This window comes from Lissotriton helveticus, chromosome 2_2 (assembly GCF_964261635.1).
Source record: "Lissotriton helveticus chromosome 2_2, aLisHel1.1, whole genome shotgun sequence".
NCBI lineage: Eukaryota > Metazoa > Chordata > Amphibia > Caudata > Salamandridae > Lissotriton > Lissotriton helveticus.
The window spans coordinates 306178056-306196244 of record NC_136060.1 but is presented as its reverse complement, the minus strand read 5'-3'; the positions used below and the strand labels follow the sequence as shown (position 1 = coordinate 306196244).

The following is an 18189-nucleotide window of genomic DNA, read 5'->3' as shown; positions in this document are numbered from 1 at the left end:
TCCGAAAACAGCTTAAAACCTTTTTGTTTCAGTAATTAGTAACCTCCTGAGGGCATCTTCTGTTTTAGTTTCAGCGCCTGGACGCCTCAGGGCAACTGTAGCGCTTTACAAATCCCATTTTCATTTAATTTCATTTCATTTCTTCTGCGGCGGCTGCTTCGAACTCTTCTTGGTCAGATTCTTCCCCAAAGTTATCCAGAGTGTTTTGGACATCGTAGCAGCTCTCGACGTCGAGCCCGATGATTGCGTAGCCTTCTTGGACTGAAACGACTTGCAAGCGTCACAGACTTCTTCCTTGGAGAAGTGTGGCTCAATGGTTAGAGCGGCAGACCCTGATGCAGAGGTCTAGCCCGGGACCAGGGTTCAATTCCCCACCTCGGCGGGTCTTGGGCTCAAAAATTCCACAGACCTGATAATTCTCGCCTCGGTGCCTATTCCAATCATGGAGTCCCACTCTGCAACTCTGGGCAATAGCTTGCTTAATCTCCACAACGGCCCCCACAACGCTAAGGATGCCTGGCCTCCACCTTGGGGGTGCCCAGGAGTGGACACCTCACAGGGAAAGCCAGGATGGGTTCCACAGCGGTATTCGTACAAGCGCCTTGAGACCCTTGCCGGTGAGTAGTGCGCTATACAAGTATCAATTTACATTTACATTTTTGTGTGCCGGAGAGAGGCACAAGTTACAAAATTGATGAAAGTCGATGCACGGATAGTTGGCGTGGCACAGAGGACAAATTGGAATGAGTCCGTTCCATCAGCAGAAGGCTGGACCGACGCGGCTAGGTCCGACGGCCGCCCACGACGTTATTGATCGATTATTAAAAGTTTGTTGAGCGATTTGATACGCGGAGAACAGGGGAATGCTTACGGAAATAATACCGTAGAGGGTACAGTGGATTGTGCCCCGAGGGGAACCGAAGAACGGTTTTCGAACTGGAGCGCAACAATACACGTCCGAACCTGATTGCAGAACAAAACAATCTAACAGAGGAGTCGATGCTCATGCGCATTATCACTGAAAGGAGGAGTCACCTTACCTCGTGACTGGAAAGACTTCTTCGAAGACAAACAACTTGTAAAGATCTCGACCAAACACTAGATGGCAGGAGTATGCAAAGCATGTGTATCTACAGCACACATGCCTCAAACATTCCGTTATTTGTAAATTGTTGGGCATGTTTCTGCATATATCATATTTTACTACATAGTACTATTTGATTTTGTATGACATAGACTGGCTGCATTCTTGATAAGGATTTAATTAACTAAACAATAAACGATTCTTTAAATGCCGTTAAAGATTCAAGTACAAACAAACTTCATGGGAAACCAATCCCTGACTTTGCTTTATGTCTTTCCATTCACCTATCAACCATAATTTTTTGGAAGTAAAGGGAAACTGTTTTATAAATTTTAAACACCTGTAAGAATTTGCTCTAATGCAAAACAATATTTATGAATAGTAGACTAAAAGGGGGCAATGTATTTAACTGAGTACATGGGAACTTCCTTACAAATATACCCATTTTTAAGACAGCAAATGTACTGCTCTTAAATTGTAGACTCTGCTCTTTCTTCTATGTCGAAGACCACTGATTCAACAATGGACTTGAACCACCTGCCAATTAGGCCTTCACAAGTGAGGTTTGACAGCTCAAAAGGACATTTAGAGAGTAAACGCGTTATTGGACACCATTGATTGATTACAACAAACTAAGGTTAAAGATGGACATAGCTTGCCCTCTGGGCAAGCTATGTGACAAACTGGTCAGATGTAGCAGAGTTTCTTTGTTTATTTTGTTTGAAAACCCCTAACATGCCAGATGGGTGAAGTGAAATTAGGACAAAGTCAATTTTTATCTAAATGATAATAGGGCTTCCTACTTAAACCAGACAGATGTTGGTTCTCATCTTTTCAGTATGCTAGTTCCTTAAGTTCACGTAATTACCTGGTGCTACCATCTTTAAATTAAAGAAAGCATGAATAGCCCACATTTGAAACCCCAAGCATAGGATATAAAAATCCTCTGCACTGTAAAAGATGTGTAAACAGGGTGAGTAGCTCCAACAAATTACTTCACGTGAACCAACATACTATTTCTTGGACCACAGAGCAGGAAAGTGGACACTGAAATGAAAACAAAGAATACGCCCGACACATGTATATTATCCATCTCAATCAAGCAGTACTCACGAGTTTCTTGGGTAGGCACTGGTTGCTTTTTAGGCCTTCCTCTTTTTCTTTTCTCAACTTGAACTGTTTCCTAAACAGTAAAAATATATAAAATACAGCCTTAATATACAGGCACATCAACGGCTGCCTCAAAAGGACTACAATAAAAAAAATCATTTTAGAAATGTGCATACAGCAAGTCAAGATAAACATAGTAGATTTTAGAAAGGAAGATGAAGTAAAGTGGCTAGAAGTACTGAAAGTTAACATCTATTAATAGTTGGTGATAGCGATTCTAGAACTGTTTGCATCGTACTACCCCATGGACCCGCGGGAGGGGCACCACCCGCATTCTGCGGTGCGGATCCATTACCGATATCAGCCGGCTGCAGGAGCCCACAAGCCTTGAAACCGGGCATACCTGACGTGCACCAGGAGTCAAAGACTCCTGGTGCACGTCAACAAAAGTCGCCAAAAAGTCAGTCAAAAAGTGACTGGAGGTACCGCTCTCTCTGGATTGCACTGGCTGGCGCGGAAAAAGGAAGAACTAACGCCGGCGCGCGAGAGTGGAGTCTCAGTAGCTACTGCAAAGTCATCCCAGCGACCATGACGCCAACGACAAACGCGGAGCCAACCGACGCCACCTTTCGACGTGCAGGGGTATCGCTGACAAAATAACGTTCCGAATCCAGTCTGACACCTCAGAGTAATTCTAAGGTAAGGAATCTAAAACTAATCGTCTCTTTCAGATACATGGGACTCATTTTGGACCTACCTGATGGAACACCAATCAGATCAGGGTAGCTCTGGAAAGTACACACAAAAAGAATCATTTCAAGCGGGAGATGATATTGGAGCAGTGGACTAGGGGACGAGCTACTGAAAACAATGGCCCCTAGTGCATAAACAAGATCAACAACAACCTCCACCAGAATGTGCGATAAGGTGAGAGAGGCGGAATGCTGGACATTTAACTGTAATTGTAATAACAAGAATATACATAAGTTTATTTAGATGTGAAGAGAAGAAACTACAAACCTGTTTATCATGTGTAAAATAGAGCATTTACATGACCGCACGGAGCAGCAACAAGTTATGTCTGACCACCTATGTTACTGTGTTTATTGTTGATCTGTCTTCACAAAAAACCTAATAAACAGATGTTTAAAATAAAAAAATGGCTGTGGATACCTTATGTGGACAAAACGTTATGGGAGCCTAAGCGTGAACTACCCAAAATAGTAAAAAAAAGAGCATGGCATGGGGGGCTGGCAGTGAAGGGTTGAGCAGAAAATCACACAAAACGTGTAGGAAAGATGATACAATTTAAAACAAATCTTTTTCGAATTTGGTATAACTGACAGGCAACGAGGAGGCAGGTGGGTCAGTGAGGAATCCACAGGCAGATACTGTATCCACCAGAAAAAGCTTTACCGAAGGTAAGTAACTTATCTTCAGATCGATACATCTACCTGTGGATTCCTCACCTTTTGATTTGAATCCCCAAGCAGTCCCGCACTAGGAGGAGAGTGCCTGCCTGCACCAAAAAAAATCACACATTGAGCAAAATGGCCGTCCCTCCTCACTTCCGAATCCAAGCAATAATGCTTTGCAAAAGTGTAGAGGGAGGCTCAAGTGGTAGCTTTGCATATGTCAACCACAGCGACATCTTTAGCCAAAGTCGAAGAAGAGAATTTAGCTCTGGTAGAATGAGCACGAATACCTTCAGTAGGCTCTTTCTTGACCATGACATAGCTAGAAAATCTTGATGCATAGGATTATCCACCTAGACAGCGTTCTTTTGTGGACAGCCTTGCCCTTCATCTTGACCACATATCCGATCCGATTCATCCAGTCTGAATTCTTTGTTTCTATTCAAGTAAAAGTTCACTGCCCTCTTGGGGTCCAAACAGTGAAGTCTCTTCTCCTTCTTAGAAGGACGAAGGGGAGGGTAGAAAGTAGGCAAGGTAATGGACTGGCCCAAGTGGAATGGAATACCAACCTCAGGCAAGAAAGCAGCTCTGGTCCTAAGAACCATCTCAACCGCATGAAAAGATGTAAAAGGAGGTATGGAACGAAGAGCCTGCAATTCACTCACCCCCCCTAGCCAATGTGATTAAACTAAAAATATAGTCTTGAATATGAGAAGTCTTAAAGGGCAGCTATGCAAGGGTTCGCAAGGCAAACCCATCAAAATGTAAGAACTAGATTAAGATCCCATTGAGGCTTAATAAAAGGAGGGGGAGGAAACCTATTAGTGTGACCCTTAATGAATCTCATAACTATGGGAGATTTAAACAATGAGCTTTGATCTGAAAAACAAAGAAATGCCGACAAGGCAATAAGTAACCTTTAACAGTTGCCAGAGTTCAGTCATGTTGCGCCAAAGAAAGAGAAAAACTCAGGACATCAGATAAAGGGGCTTTCAAGGGGTAAACGGACTTCTCTCCACACCATTTCACAAATCTTGACCACCTACCATCATAAACAGATTTGGTGGAGTGCCTTCTGGTCAATAAAATAACGTCCAACTCCTCAGGTAGAAGAGAGAAAGAACTCAGGTTGCCCCATTCAATCTCCAGGCATGAAGGTGCAGGCTCTGGAATTGGGGGTGTTAAACCGGCCCATGTGATGGGCGAGAGGAGGTCTGCCATGAGAGAGAGATGGAGCGGAGGGTACAATGAGAGGTGAAGAATGTCTGTGTACCACACCCTTCGTGGCCAATCCATGGAAATCAATAGGACTTGGGTCCGATCTTGGCGAATCTTCCTCACAACTCAAGTAATCAAGGGTAAGGGGGAAACGCATAAAGAAGCTGTGAACCCCAATCTAACAGAAACGCGTCCCCCCAACGCTCCCTGCGTCGGATACTGGAGATCGCAGAATGACAGGCAGTGTGCGTTCTCGTGAGTGGCAACAGGTCCAATCGAGGAAATCATATATAAAACTCCTATGGTAGAAAGTTAGCATCCTTTTGCCATTTGTATTTCCATGCAGATTTTCATGCAGATCCATTACTGCAGCAGTACAGAAGATGTAAATCTCTGCTCTAATTAAAGAATAAAGACTATCGATAGATTTAAAGTTTCTGCAAACAATTAGGTAAGAACCATGTAGAACCTTTCACATTTCCGAATAAACAGCCATCGATGATAACAATGACACCATAGGTATCTATCTCCTATTTCAGGTTTCATATAGAGATTTCCTCTTTTATTCAATCTGCAATACGGAAAACAGTTTGGATTGAATCTTGCAAACTCCGGCATTATAGCTCATTCACACCCTGAGAAGCCAGTGCTCGAAAGGGTAAGATGTTCGTGGCTGCATTAGCCGCTGTTAGTATAAATATAGGCCCAATCATGTACCGAATATAATACTAAAAAAGTTTCTTTGGATCTTTATTAACATAGATCCTCTCGTCAGTCCTCAAAACTACCCTAGACTTTTGTACTGCAGAGGACGGTATATACACATCTAGCACTTTGTAAGTTATGCACGTATTGATGCAATAACTTTGCTTCTCTCTTTACACCTGGTGGCGTTTCTCTATCTTTTTTTCTAAAATCACTTGCTTTCATGTCGATCACAGATTTCAATCTCTGAGCATGGGTTAGTTCAGCATGAAGAAATGTGGCTTTATGGGGCACAGGTAACTGGTGAACCATTATTGACATCCGCTTGGACTCCTATAGACTAACTTTAGTGTTTTGTTAATACATTTTAAGGAAAGTTGTTCTTTGGACTCTCACAGCAAAGGATGTGTTCGCACACACTTTTTTACATTATTTCAGATAGACCCCCAAAATTTCTATGATACAAGGCAAAATATATGCGCTTTTGGTCCTGATGAAGGTGACAGACTTTATGGTTTCACCGAAACGTACGTAGGCCAAGACAAGCATCTGAGAACTCTTTTTAAGACCAAACTACAAAAGAAGAAATAATTAAAACCAAAACTGATGGATTTATGGTGTTTGGTGAAACTGTGGCAGTGATCACCATAGTTTATACTGTAACAACTTGTAGAAACTCTTTCTCAGATGCCCTTTTTAACATGAATTTTCTTGTGTGGTATGATAGTTGGTATGCATGAGTATAACGATAGGAGTGAATGGAAAAATGATGAGTTTATTATAATTTCTTTTTCTTTGGGGGTCATTGTAAATATTTTTTTCTGTCATTTGTATCAAGTAAAAAATGTTTTTCTCATGCATTGTCTGAAAAATATGAAAATGTTATCCCATGCAATAATTATGATGTCTAAATAAGTACATTTTAAAATATATGTTTGAAAACAGAAAAACAAAAATCACAAAAAATTTAACCTTTTTTAGATAAATACATTTATATAAAAAAAGGCAAGTCATTTGCGTGCCGAGACTCTCTTGCTGTGAGATTAAATTATGTTTCGAGTCATTACCGATTTGTAAATATGAGGGGCCAGATAAGAGGTTTTTTGCTATATATTGATTTTTTCCCCTCCTCTTGGGCCTAGAAGTATTTGCATACAGCCAGGTTCTGAAACTGGGATGGTGCAATGAGCTAAAAAACGGTGTTGGATCTAGCCCTGATCTCTTGACTGGGTGAGAGTACTCTGCTTAATTCAGAGACTCTGTCCATCACCACCCCTTGTTGTAAATTAGAAGTATTAGGGGGACACCTTTTTGCCCTTTGCCGACCGAGGAAATCCCCCACATCCTGAAAATGTGAAGTACCACCTCTGGATGGAGATGCCACAAGTGATCGGTCGAAAATTACCGACTAAGACTGTCCGCACGCACATTCAGTACTCCGGCAGGATGATTTGTGAATATGCAAATCTGATGCTCCTGAGTTCAGGACCAGAGTCGTAGAGCTTCTCTGCAGAGAAGATACAACCCTATTCCTCCTTGTTTGTTGATGTACTATTTATTTATTTATTTTATTTTATATTCTTATATAGCGCAAGAATCGACCCCTTACGAGGTATCTCCGCGCTTTTGCTCACACGATGGAATGGCAGCTGTAAACCAGAATTGATGTTATAGACTGATGTATAGGATGTTTATTCTTCCTGGAATAGGACGGTTTTTAGATTCTTCCTGAAAGAGGAATGGTTAAGGGTTTGTCTTAGGCCAATAGGAAGGTTATTCCAGAGCTTGGGCCCTACCAGGGAAAAGGCTCTGCCACCTTGTCTAGTTTTTTTGACAAGTGGGGTTTTAAGTAGCAGTTGGTTGCTTGACCGTAAGGCTCTGTCAGGTTTATAGAAGGGTAGCTTTTGGGACAGATAGTTAGGGCCTTTCCCAAACAGGCATTTGTGAACAATGCAACAGATCTTAAACTTGGTGCGTTGTCGTATTGGCAACCAATGCAGTTCTCGCAACAGGGGTTTGGAGGGGGTTCTGGGGGGGGCATTCAAGACCATTCTTGCTGCTGTATTTTGGACTACCTGGAGGCGATTAATAGCGCTCTCGTTGGCTTGTATAAGGAGTCCGTTGCAGTAGTCGATTTTACTTATTACCATAGTCTGCACTAGGGTCTTTCTATAGTTGTCCGAAAGGTAAGGGAAGACTCTTCTTAACAGACCAATAGTGTGAAAGCATGCCCCGGCAACTGCGTTCACATGTTCCTTCAAGGTAAGATTTTGATCCAACTTCACCCCCAGATTTTTTACTGTTAGTTTAGGGGTGGGTACTGGTCCCAGGTCTAAGGGCCACCAGTCGGGGGACCATAGTAAGGACACTTTACCAAAGAGCATTAGTTCCGTTTTTCCAACGTTACATTGGAGGCGATTTACAGCCATCCAGTTGGAAATGGCCCTCATGCCTTCCGCGAAGTTGTCCCTAACATTGGAGTTGAAGGAATGGAAAGGGTAAAGAAGTTGGGTGTCGTCAGCGTAGGACACCGGGGTGAATCCGTATTTTCTCACAATCTCAGCAAGGGGGGCCACGTACACATTAAACAATGTGGGGCTTAGGCATGAGCCCTGTGGCACCCCCTTCGTGAGCATCCTGGAAGAGGAGCGGTATGGTCCCAGGCTGACGGATTGTGAGCGACCGGACAAAAAACTCTCCAACCAGGAGAAGGCTTGACCTCCTATGCCCACTCCCTGTAAACGGCTCATGAGGATCTTGTGAGACACAGTATCAAATGCGGCCGACAGGTCTAACAGCACCAGAATCATTGGGCCTCCTCTATCCTGTGACATCTTGATGTTATCGGTCACGGAGAGGAGAGCTGATTTGGTGCTGTAGTTGGGCCTGAACCCAGATTGAGAGTGGTCCAGGCCCCCTGTCGCCTCTATGAACCTGGACAAGTGGATGTTAACATGCTTCTCGGCCAGTTTACTCAGGAGCGGCAGCAGAGAGATGGGACGGAGGTTAGAGAGCTCTGTCCATGGGGAGGTGGCATTTTTCCGAATAGGATTCACCACTGCCTCTTTCCATTGCTGGGGGAGTTTACCTTCTGTAAAGGAGAGGTTCAAGACTTTTTGGATAGACTACTACATTGTGGCAGTATTGTTTGTTAAGATCTGAGCTAACTGACAGTGGTGGGAAGGAAGGCCTTGAGAGCCAAACTTATCGCCCACAATTTCAAAAGATTGATATTAAACAATCTTTTCTCTGGAGACCAAGGACCTTTGACCTCCAGGCCCCTCGGATAAGCTCCCCACCCTAGAGTGAAGGCATCCGTTATCACTGTGGCCACTGGAGAAAGATGGTGAAATGGGTTCTCTTGAGACAGATTGCCAGGAACACTCCACTGCTGCAGTGTCTCTGGAGATTCTGACCAATTCCTTGAGATCTCTGTTATGTTGAAACCACTGCCTGCGGAGGCACCACTGGAGGGCCCACATATGCCAGCGTACATGTTTGACTAACAAAATACAGGAAGCAAACAGACCTAGCAGACGGAAGACCTTCAGGACTGGAACAAACGTTCCATTCTGAAACAGTGCACGCACAGTCTGGATGTCCTGAATCCTCTGTGGAGGCTGGAAGGCAAGACTCACTGTAGTGTCCAGTACTGCCCCTATGAACAGGGTACGCTGACAGGGCTTCAGGTTAGATTTGGGTACATTTATCAAAAATCCCAAATTGAACAACAGCAGTGTTGTCAACTGCAAATAACTCAACACCATCTTTGGTGACTTTGCTTTGTGCAGCCAGTCGTCCAGATAGGGAAACACAGGAATCCCAACCTTCTGAGTTGCGCTGCCACCACTGCCATCGCCTTTGTGAAGACCTGAGGTGCGGAAGTAAGACCGAACGGAAGAATGGAAAACTGATAATGCTGAGTCTGCACCATAAAACGGAGATACTTCCAATGTGACTTCAGAATGGGAATGTGAAAGATATGTATCCTGTAAGTCGATCGCCAACATCCAGTCTTCTTTCTCCAGTGCAATAAAACCTGTGCCAGGATCAACACTTTGAATTTCTCCAGTTTGAGTTAGGAATTCGAAATCCTGAAGTCGAGGATCAGCTGAAAACAACCACCCTTTTTGGGAATCAGGAAGTACTGGGATTAGCACCCTTGACCCCTCTGCCGCCCTGGAACTAACTCTATTGCACCCTTATGAAGCAACATCAGTACTTCCCACTGGAGAAGCACAAGATGCTCTTTCGGCCTTCTGGAAGGGCATACCCATTCTCTATGATGTACAAAACCCAGAGGTCGGTAGCGATAGACCTCCAGTTAATGTTAAAAGTATTTATAGAGCGCGTGGCTACCCAAAGGCTTCTCAGAGCTAAGCAGTGGACTGATAAAATGACAGAGGCAGAACAGGCACTTAGTTAACCTCGGTGAACAACCATGTTTTCAATTTTTTTCTCAATGTTGCCCCTGTGGATGTAAATCTCAACTCTTGCGGGAGTGAGTTCCACAGCTTGGGAGCCAGGTGGGAACAAACTCTCCCACCCCATTTGACCCTTTTTATTCTTGTGGTTTTTAGCAGGCGCTCAGAGCCAGACCTCAGACATCTATTGGAAAGATGTTGGCACACCAGTTTCCTAATCTTATTGGGCCCTTTGTTATTTATAGCTCTGTGGGTTAGGCAAAGTACTCTGAACTTCAGTGAGGTAGCAAATAGGTCACCCACCCTCCCATGAGGCAAGCATTCTCTAAGATGGCAGAGCTAGAGCTGCTTTACTGCAACAACGGTTGGAGAGGCAAAAGAGGAGGAGGAGATTTGTTGACGTGCAGAACCCCGCAGGTGATCTCTGCCCCTGAACGCTGCAGGATTTAAAAAGAAGATGTGCCTGCTGCTGCTGTTGTCTCCCCCCAAAAGAACAGGTTCCAAGTAAAGCCCCGAAACCTGCAGAAGTGTCTATAGTTTCTAGGCTAGGTATGAAGCTCTAAGGACCTTTTAGTTGCCTTGCTGCAGCGCAGTCAGCCTTGGCTCCAAACAAACGACACCCATCGAAGGCAAGTCCAACAATGCAGCCTGAACATCTGGCAAAAAAATGGATACCCTCAACCAGGCATGTTGTCTCGTCACTACAGAAGACCCCATTGCCCTTGTTACAGAGTCTGCATTGTCCAGCCAAGATTGAATTACTCGACGGGCAGCTGCCAGAGCATCGTCAAAAGTTCCGAAAAATGTCCATGGCTCTCTGAAAGTATTTTAAGGACGACCTCATAAGCTGAATCTATCAGGGCGTGAATGGAGCGTCCTAAAGGACAAATGGCATTTGTGGACTTCAGGGCCAATCCTGACGAAAAGACCATCTTGGCCGACAGCTCCATTCTTTAGGATTCTCTATCAGCAGGCGTGGTTGAAAAAGACCCGGTGGACAATCTGGAAAAGCAAGAAGCCTGAAAAACTAGGCTTTCCAGTAAAGGATGGATGAAAAAAAAATACGGATTCCCCAGAGCCACTTCATACCTTCTAGCTACTGTCCTAGAACCTGCAGCAAAGGTCATTGGCATCTGCCAGATTTCCAAACTAGGCTCCGTTAAATCATTGAAGGGTAACAATGGCTCCCATGCAGAAGGTGATTAATGTAGAACCTCAGTGAGGATATTAGACTTAAGCTCAGCTTAGGGAATTGGTAACTTTAATAAATCCACAGCCTTGGATGGAACCTTTAGGTGACCCCAATTTCCATTCAGGCGAGGTATCTAAGCCACTTGCCTCTTGCAGGCCATAAAAAATCGGGGTCAAGATCCACAATTTCCCCTTCTCAGCTCCCCATTCAACTCCTGGTGCACTTCCTCTTCCAAAAGTCTGTGTGCCTCTCTATGAGATCTTACTCGCAGTACCCTCCCTTCACCACTGTGCAAATGCGCCCCCTGGCGGGTTTTAATTTGGGGGATTAATTCCCCTTGAATCCTGAGGGTCCCTGGGGGCCAACTAGCCCACCATGTACCTACAGTAAGCGCCACAGAGCTGCGTTGCAGAGAGGTGATTCGAGGCCACGCCCCTTTTTACACCTCTCTGCAACGCAACTCTGTGGCGCTTACTGGACGTACCTGGTGGTCAAGTTAGCCCCCAGGGACCCTCAGGATTCAATGGGACTTAATTCCCCAACTTGAAACGCGCCACAGGGCGCGTTTGCACACTTGTCACATCAGGCAAGGCCCCTTCCCTGCAATACTGGGCAAACGCACCCCCCTGGTTCTTTTTCAATTGGGGATTAGGTCCCCTGGAGTCCTGAGGGTCCCTGGGGGCCAACTAGCCGACCGATACCTCCAGTAAGCGCCATAGAGCTGCGTTGCAGAGTGGTGTAAAAAGGGTGTGTGGCCTTGGGCCACCTCTCTGCAAGGCAGCTCCCTGGCACTTACTAGAAGTACCTGGTGGGCTAGTTGGCCCCCAGGGACCCTCAGGATTCAAGGGGATTTAATCCCCCAACTTAAAACGGGCTACGGGGCGCGTTTGCACAGAGGTGCAGGGAGGGGGCAGGGCCTGATGTAACAATTGTGCAAATGCACCCGGTGGTGCATTTTAAGTTAGGAGATTAAGTCCCCTTGAATCCTGAGGGTCACTGGGCATCAACTAGCCCACCAGGTACCTCCACTATGCACCAAGGAGCTGCGTTGGAGAGGTGTTTAGAGGCCGCGCCCCTTTTTACACCTCTCTGCAACGCAGCTCTTTGGCGATTACTGGAGGTACCTGGTGGGCTAGTTGGTCCCCAGGGACCCTCAGGATTGAAGGTGAGTTAATCTCCCAATTTACAATGTGCCAGGGGGTGCATTTTCACACATGGTATGTCAGGCCCGCCCCCTCCGTGCACTACTGTGCAAATACGCCCCCTGGCGCGTTGTAAATTGGTCAATTAATTCCCCTTGAGTCCTGAGGGTACCTGGGGGCCAACTAGCCCACCAGGTACCTCCAGTAAGCGCCACAGAGCTACATTGAAGAGAGGTGTAAAAAGGGGCGTGGCCTCTGAACACCTGTCTGCAACGCTGCTCCCTGGCGCATACTGGAGGTACCTGGTAGGCTAGTTGTCCCCCAGGGACCCTCAGTATTCAAGGGGAATTAATTTCTCAACTTACAACGCACCAGGGGGCGTGTATGCGGAGTACTTCAGGGAGGGGCCTAGCCGCAATGGCAGCTTTTTTTTCAATTGTATTTTTTAAGAAGGGGGGCTGTGTAACCCCCTTCTCTTTCCTTTTTCTGGGTCCTGGGGACCCCTTCCCCCAGGGTCTGACCCCTTTTTGTTAAAAAAAAAAAAAAACTTAATGGGAAGGGGGCCGCGTGGCCCTCCTCCCGAGGCCAATTTCGGCCCCAGGGACCCCATCCCCAGGGGCATGGCCATAAATTATTATTATTTTTTAAATGTCGGAGGGGGGGCTGCGTTGCCCCCCTCCTGAGGCCTCTATTAGCCCAGGGCACCCCATCCCCGGGGGCTGTGCCTCTTTTTAAAAAAAAATTAATTCAGGTAGGGGAGTCGTGTGGCCCACCTCCTACGTGATTGACCCGGATAGTTGGAACAGGGAGGCCGCAACGAATTTTAAAGGAGACACAAAAAAACCCCGTCATCAATTTAGACTAAAACAAGGATATTACTTGAATATTAAGAATATCCCCACCACATGACTAAGACGGTGGTTCCAACAGACCGGAGACCTTTTATCAGCACTGCTAAAAGCTCAAAAATTTAAAGAGTCACGTATCAACGAATATAACCTGTGGAAAGTTGCAATTGATGAAGCAAATTCCAACTGAATTCTACATAAGAGATGGTATACATATTTGTCCTGATGAAGGTGAAAAACTGACAAACACCGAAATGCCGCGTCGACTGTTTTCTTGTATTTTTATGTTGTTTTATTAACTTTTATTGTATTTGTTGTCATGGTCCAATCATGATAATGACATATTTTAAAGGATGTGTAATTTGATGTACATTAGACTGTAACCCAATGGGAGGAAATTAATAAAATCAACCTCGTTTTTTAAACCACAATTGACATTGTAGCATTTATAATTTGTAACACTAGCAGAATAATAGATGTCGTTTTAATTAATAGGGAACGCTGTAAGACTCCTTGAAGAACGCATAACTCTTTCTCTATATCTATAGAACCTGTGATTTAAACAGACTAACTACTAGATAGGGTTTTGACCTTTTTTTTATATCTTTCCACCTCCTAGGCCACTCATTGCCCTGGGGACCCCATCCTCCGGGGCCTGGCCTTTCCGTGGGGGACCGTGGGGGGGCCCCAATTCCCCCACGGTCCGACCGGCTCCCCGCCTCCTGCGGGAGCTGGCATTGCTTTTCCACACGGGGAGATGCTAACATGCAGCTCCCCTAGTGGAAAAGCAATGTGGTTTGGATTTTGAAAGCAACAGCAGGTTTCCTGATCTCGCTTTCAAAACCCAAACCACAGTTTGCTATGCGGCTCCCGCCCTGTCATAGCAAACAGCAGTGTCCTGGGGGTGGGCACCCTGTGACACTGCAGGAGCCGGCCCTAGGGGGTGGTGGTCCCCAGGGCCATAAAGGGGTCCACGAGAGGGGCCGCTCGGCTCCCCTCCCAACTAATTAAAGCTCCGGGGATGTGGTAGTCCCCGGGGCTTAGGGGTCCATAACGGACCCCCAAATTTAAATGTACAGTTCCCCGGGGAGGTGACGGTCCCCGGGGCTGCGGGGGGGTGGCTGTGTGCCCCCCCGGCAGCTAATAAATCTTGACTCAGGGAGGTGGCAGTCCCCGGGGCAGCGTGGGGGGATTCGGCCTCACCACACTTTAAAAAAAATTAAAATTAAAATAAGCCCCGGGGAGGGTGGCGGTCCCCGGGGCAGTGTGGGGGGGATTGGGGTCCCCCCCCCACACATTTTTTCCAGTGCCCCCGGGACCTAGCCCATCCGGGGGCTTAAATTCAATGGAGCGCGGGAGCCCGCATTTCGTTTTTTTAAAACGACCGGATTCGCACATCAGGCGCAAATTCGGCCGATTTCTTTTTTAAAAAAAAGCTTTTTTGGGCCCTGGGTGTCCTTGTGGGACCCCCTGAGCAGGCCTAGGGGATCAAGTTGTTTCTACACTGCCCCGTTGTCTTGTTCTTCGCGTTTGTTTTACTGTTTTCTTGTGGCTTGGTTCTACAGAGTCACAAGATGGCTGCCAACACTTCCTGGCTTGGAGTGTTGACAGTCCATCAGAATAAAGCTTGTGGTCGGGAGGGTCGGCGGATCCACTACGCCTCTAGATATCGAAACTTTTATATTTTGATTTTCTCAGCAACTTCTGAACGGATTTACACCATTTAAAAAAAGGACGCTTTCTGAACCAGCACTACATTTTTGCCAAATTTTGTGTAATTCCGTTCAACAGTTCGAGCAGTAGACGTGTCTAAAGTTTACTATGGGAAATTGACTTTCCGACCATTTTTTTTAATTTCTCAGGAAATATTGAACGGATTTACACCATTTAACAAAAAGGATGCTTTCTGAACCAAGGACTACCTTTTTGCCAAATTTAGTGTAATTCCATTCGCAGTTTCGGGCTGTAGCCGTGTCTAAAGTTTCCTATGGAAATGAACATGGAGAAAACATGTTTTTGGACCCCCCTTTTTTCTCAGCCCCCGATTAAAAATCGCGGGGTACCGTGCGTACCGTACCCCGCGATTTAAAAAAAAAAAAAAAGATCAGGTTTTGTTTTTTAAAAAATGTGGGCCTTTTTTGTTCTTGTGGGACCCCCTGAGCAGGCTTAGGGGGTCAGGGTGCTTCTACCCTGCTCTCTTTGCGTGTTTTCCACCTTTGCTTCACTGCCTTCTTGTGCCTTGGTTCTACCGAGGCACAATATGGCTGCCAACACTTCCTGGTTTGAAGTGTTGACAGACAGTGGCAGCCAATCAGCATGCCTTCCCGAGAAAGCTGCATGCTCATTGGCTGTCAACACTTCTAACCAGGAAGTGTTGCCATCCATCTTGTGCTCAATAGACCGAGGCACAAGAAAGCCGAAAAACAAACGTGAAGAACACAAAAAGGGGGAAGGGTAGAAACACCCTGACCCCCTAGGCCTGCCCAGGTGGTCCCACAAGAACAAAAAAGGCCCACATTTTTTAAAAAACAAAACCTGGTCTGTTTTTTTAAAAATTACCCCCCGGGGGGACCAAATCGCGGCGGCATAGTGATAAAGAAGTGTGGGGGTCCACAATCACCCCCACACTGCCCTGGGGACGCCGCCCCCGGGGCAAAGCAACGCTCCGGGTGGGCTACTTGGCCCCCAGGGACCCCCAGTATGCAAGGGGAATTAGTTCCTATTCTGCAAACACGCCAGGGTTTGCGCTGCAGAGAGGTGTAAAAAAGGGTGTGGCCTCATTACACCTCTCCGCAATGCAGCCCCCTGGCGCATACTGCAGGTTCCAGGTGGGCTAGTTGGCACCCAGGGACCCCCAGTATGCAAGGGGAATTAGTTCCCCCTCTGCAAACACGCCCCGGGGCTGCGTTGCAGAGAGGTGTAAAAAAGGGTGTGGCCTCATTACACCTCTCTGTAATGCAGCTTCCTGGCTTATACTGGAGGCTCCTGGTGGGCTAGTTGCCCCCCAGGGACCCCAGTATGCAAGGGGAATTAGTTCCTCCTCTGCATACGCGCCAGGGGTTGCGCGGCAGAGTGTTGTAAAAAGGGGGCGTGCCCTCTGAACACCTGCCTGCAAAAATGTAGTAAATCAGTATAAAACAAATACCAATTAATACATTTAAAAATTGTCATTTATAAAACCTTCAAAATTCAATGAAAAAACCATAGGTTTCAGGCGTTATATAGTTAGGAATTAGCATTTAAAAACCTTGCAAATTCACTTAAAAAACCATAGGTTTCAGGCCTTATATAGTTAGGAAATAGCATTTAAAAAACCTTGCAAATTCACAGAAAAAACCATAGGTTTCAGGCCTTATATAGTTAGGAATTAGCATTTAAAAAACCTTGCAAATTCACTGAAAAAACCATAGGTTTCAGGCCTTATATAGTTAGGAATTAGCATTTAAAAAACCTTGCAAATTCACTGAAAAAACCATAGATTTCAGGCCTCATATAGTTAGGAATTAGCATTTAACCGCATGCGTGCTGCGGTCATTTTTGCGCTGTGCGGCTTTTGTCGATTTACCGCGTTACATGATGAGCTGAGCTCGTCATGAGCATGCGAGCGGTGCAACTCATGACGAGCTCAGCTCGTCATGAGCATGGAAGGGGTTAAAAAACCTTTGAAATTCACTGAAAAAACCATAGGTTTCAGGCCTTATATAGTTAGGAATTAGCTTCTAAAAAACCTTTGAAATTCACTCAAAAAACTATACGTTTTAGGGGTGTTATAGTTAGCTGGACATTTCACTCATACAAAACCATTGAAATTGCTCCTATATAGTTAGTTGTACTAACTATATTTCGCGCACCCGCAATCCACTACTGATGATGCCACATTCATGACATGGTCAGTGACATCACTGATGACATCACTGATGACATCTCAAATGACATCACTGATGACATCACTGATGACATCATCCATGTGATAATATGATGCACCTGCTCACACTCTAATCTAACCTTTGATACACCAAGTGATAAATACAAACTACCATTCCTGAAATTATTGACAAACCAATATCAGTAACTACATACGCACTCACTGATTCCTAGGTCTACACACACATCCACTCATTCACACATACAATCCAACATACATACAGACACTCATCAATACAACACTTTCATATGCACTCATTTTTTTTTTATCAAATTTTTATTAACTTTTCTTCAGTCAGCTTACAATCATACAGTGCCGTTGGGCCATCGTAGCAACAGGTCTATATTCAGAATGTGAATCAACATTATGCTATACCCCACCTCCCTATCTAAGTCCCCCTCTCGCATTCCCCCTCTACCCCCACCCCCCCTTGCCAGTGTGCCTGCTTCTACCCCTCCTGCGGACTAACATAAACCCCTAGTGCTCCAGTACCCAACTCCTGCTCGAGGTCACATACAACTACGTCCATTCAGGAGTCCGGTGTTCCCAAATAAGTGTTCATATGTTCTCCATGGCTCTATATCATGATCATATGCACTCATACACCTATTCAGACACTCACACACTGCCACTCATCCATGGAGTTACTCACACACCTAGTCAGTCATGCAAATAATCAATCACACTCCCATTTTCTCATCTATACAGTTATACACACAAAACCTTACTTATTCAAACATAGACTAACATATACTTACTCTCTTTAACATTCACGGATACAAGTACACATTGAAAGATACAGTCACTTATGCAATCACAGGCTCTCATATATAGTCATTTATATATGCCAACTCTCATATGCACTGTATTTTACATATGTACTTACTTGGACATGTAGCACTGACATATCCATTCACTCACCCACACACCCATGCACACAGTCAACCGCCCATACAGTTGTTTTCGCATGCACTCTTGAACCCATACACCAAGTGAATCAACTGCTCACACATGTATGCACAGAGTCACACACCTCCTAGCCACCCACACACACACGCAGCCTCACATACAAATACTTGGGCAACCAATCAATAACTCATATAGCCACTCATATAGCTACTGATCA

General features: G+C 45.4%; 1 protein-coding gene across 2 annotated transcripts in view; it reads right to left on the bottom strand.

Annotated features, from left to right (window-relative positions):
* BOD1L1 (biorientation of chromosomes in cell division 1 like 1) overlaps positions 1-18189 on the bottom strand; it is a 500752-nt gene that overhangs the window by 208787 nt on the left and 273776 nt on the right. For both annotated transcript variants that reach the window (XM_078678462.1, XM_078678463.1), the window contains exon 12: positions 2198-2267. In XM_078678462.1, the coding sequence (XP_078534588.1) occupies positions 2198-2267 (70 nt within the window). The remainder of the gene's footprint in view (positions 1-2197; positions 2268-18189) is intronic.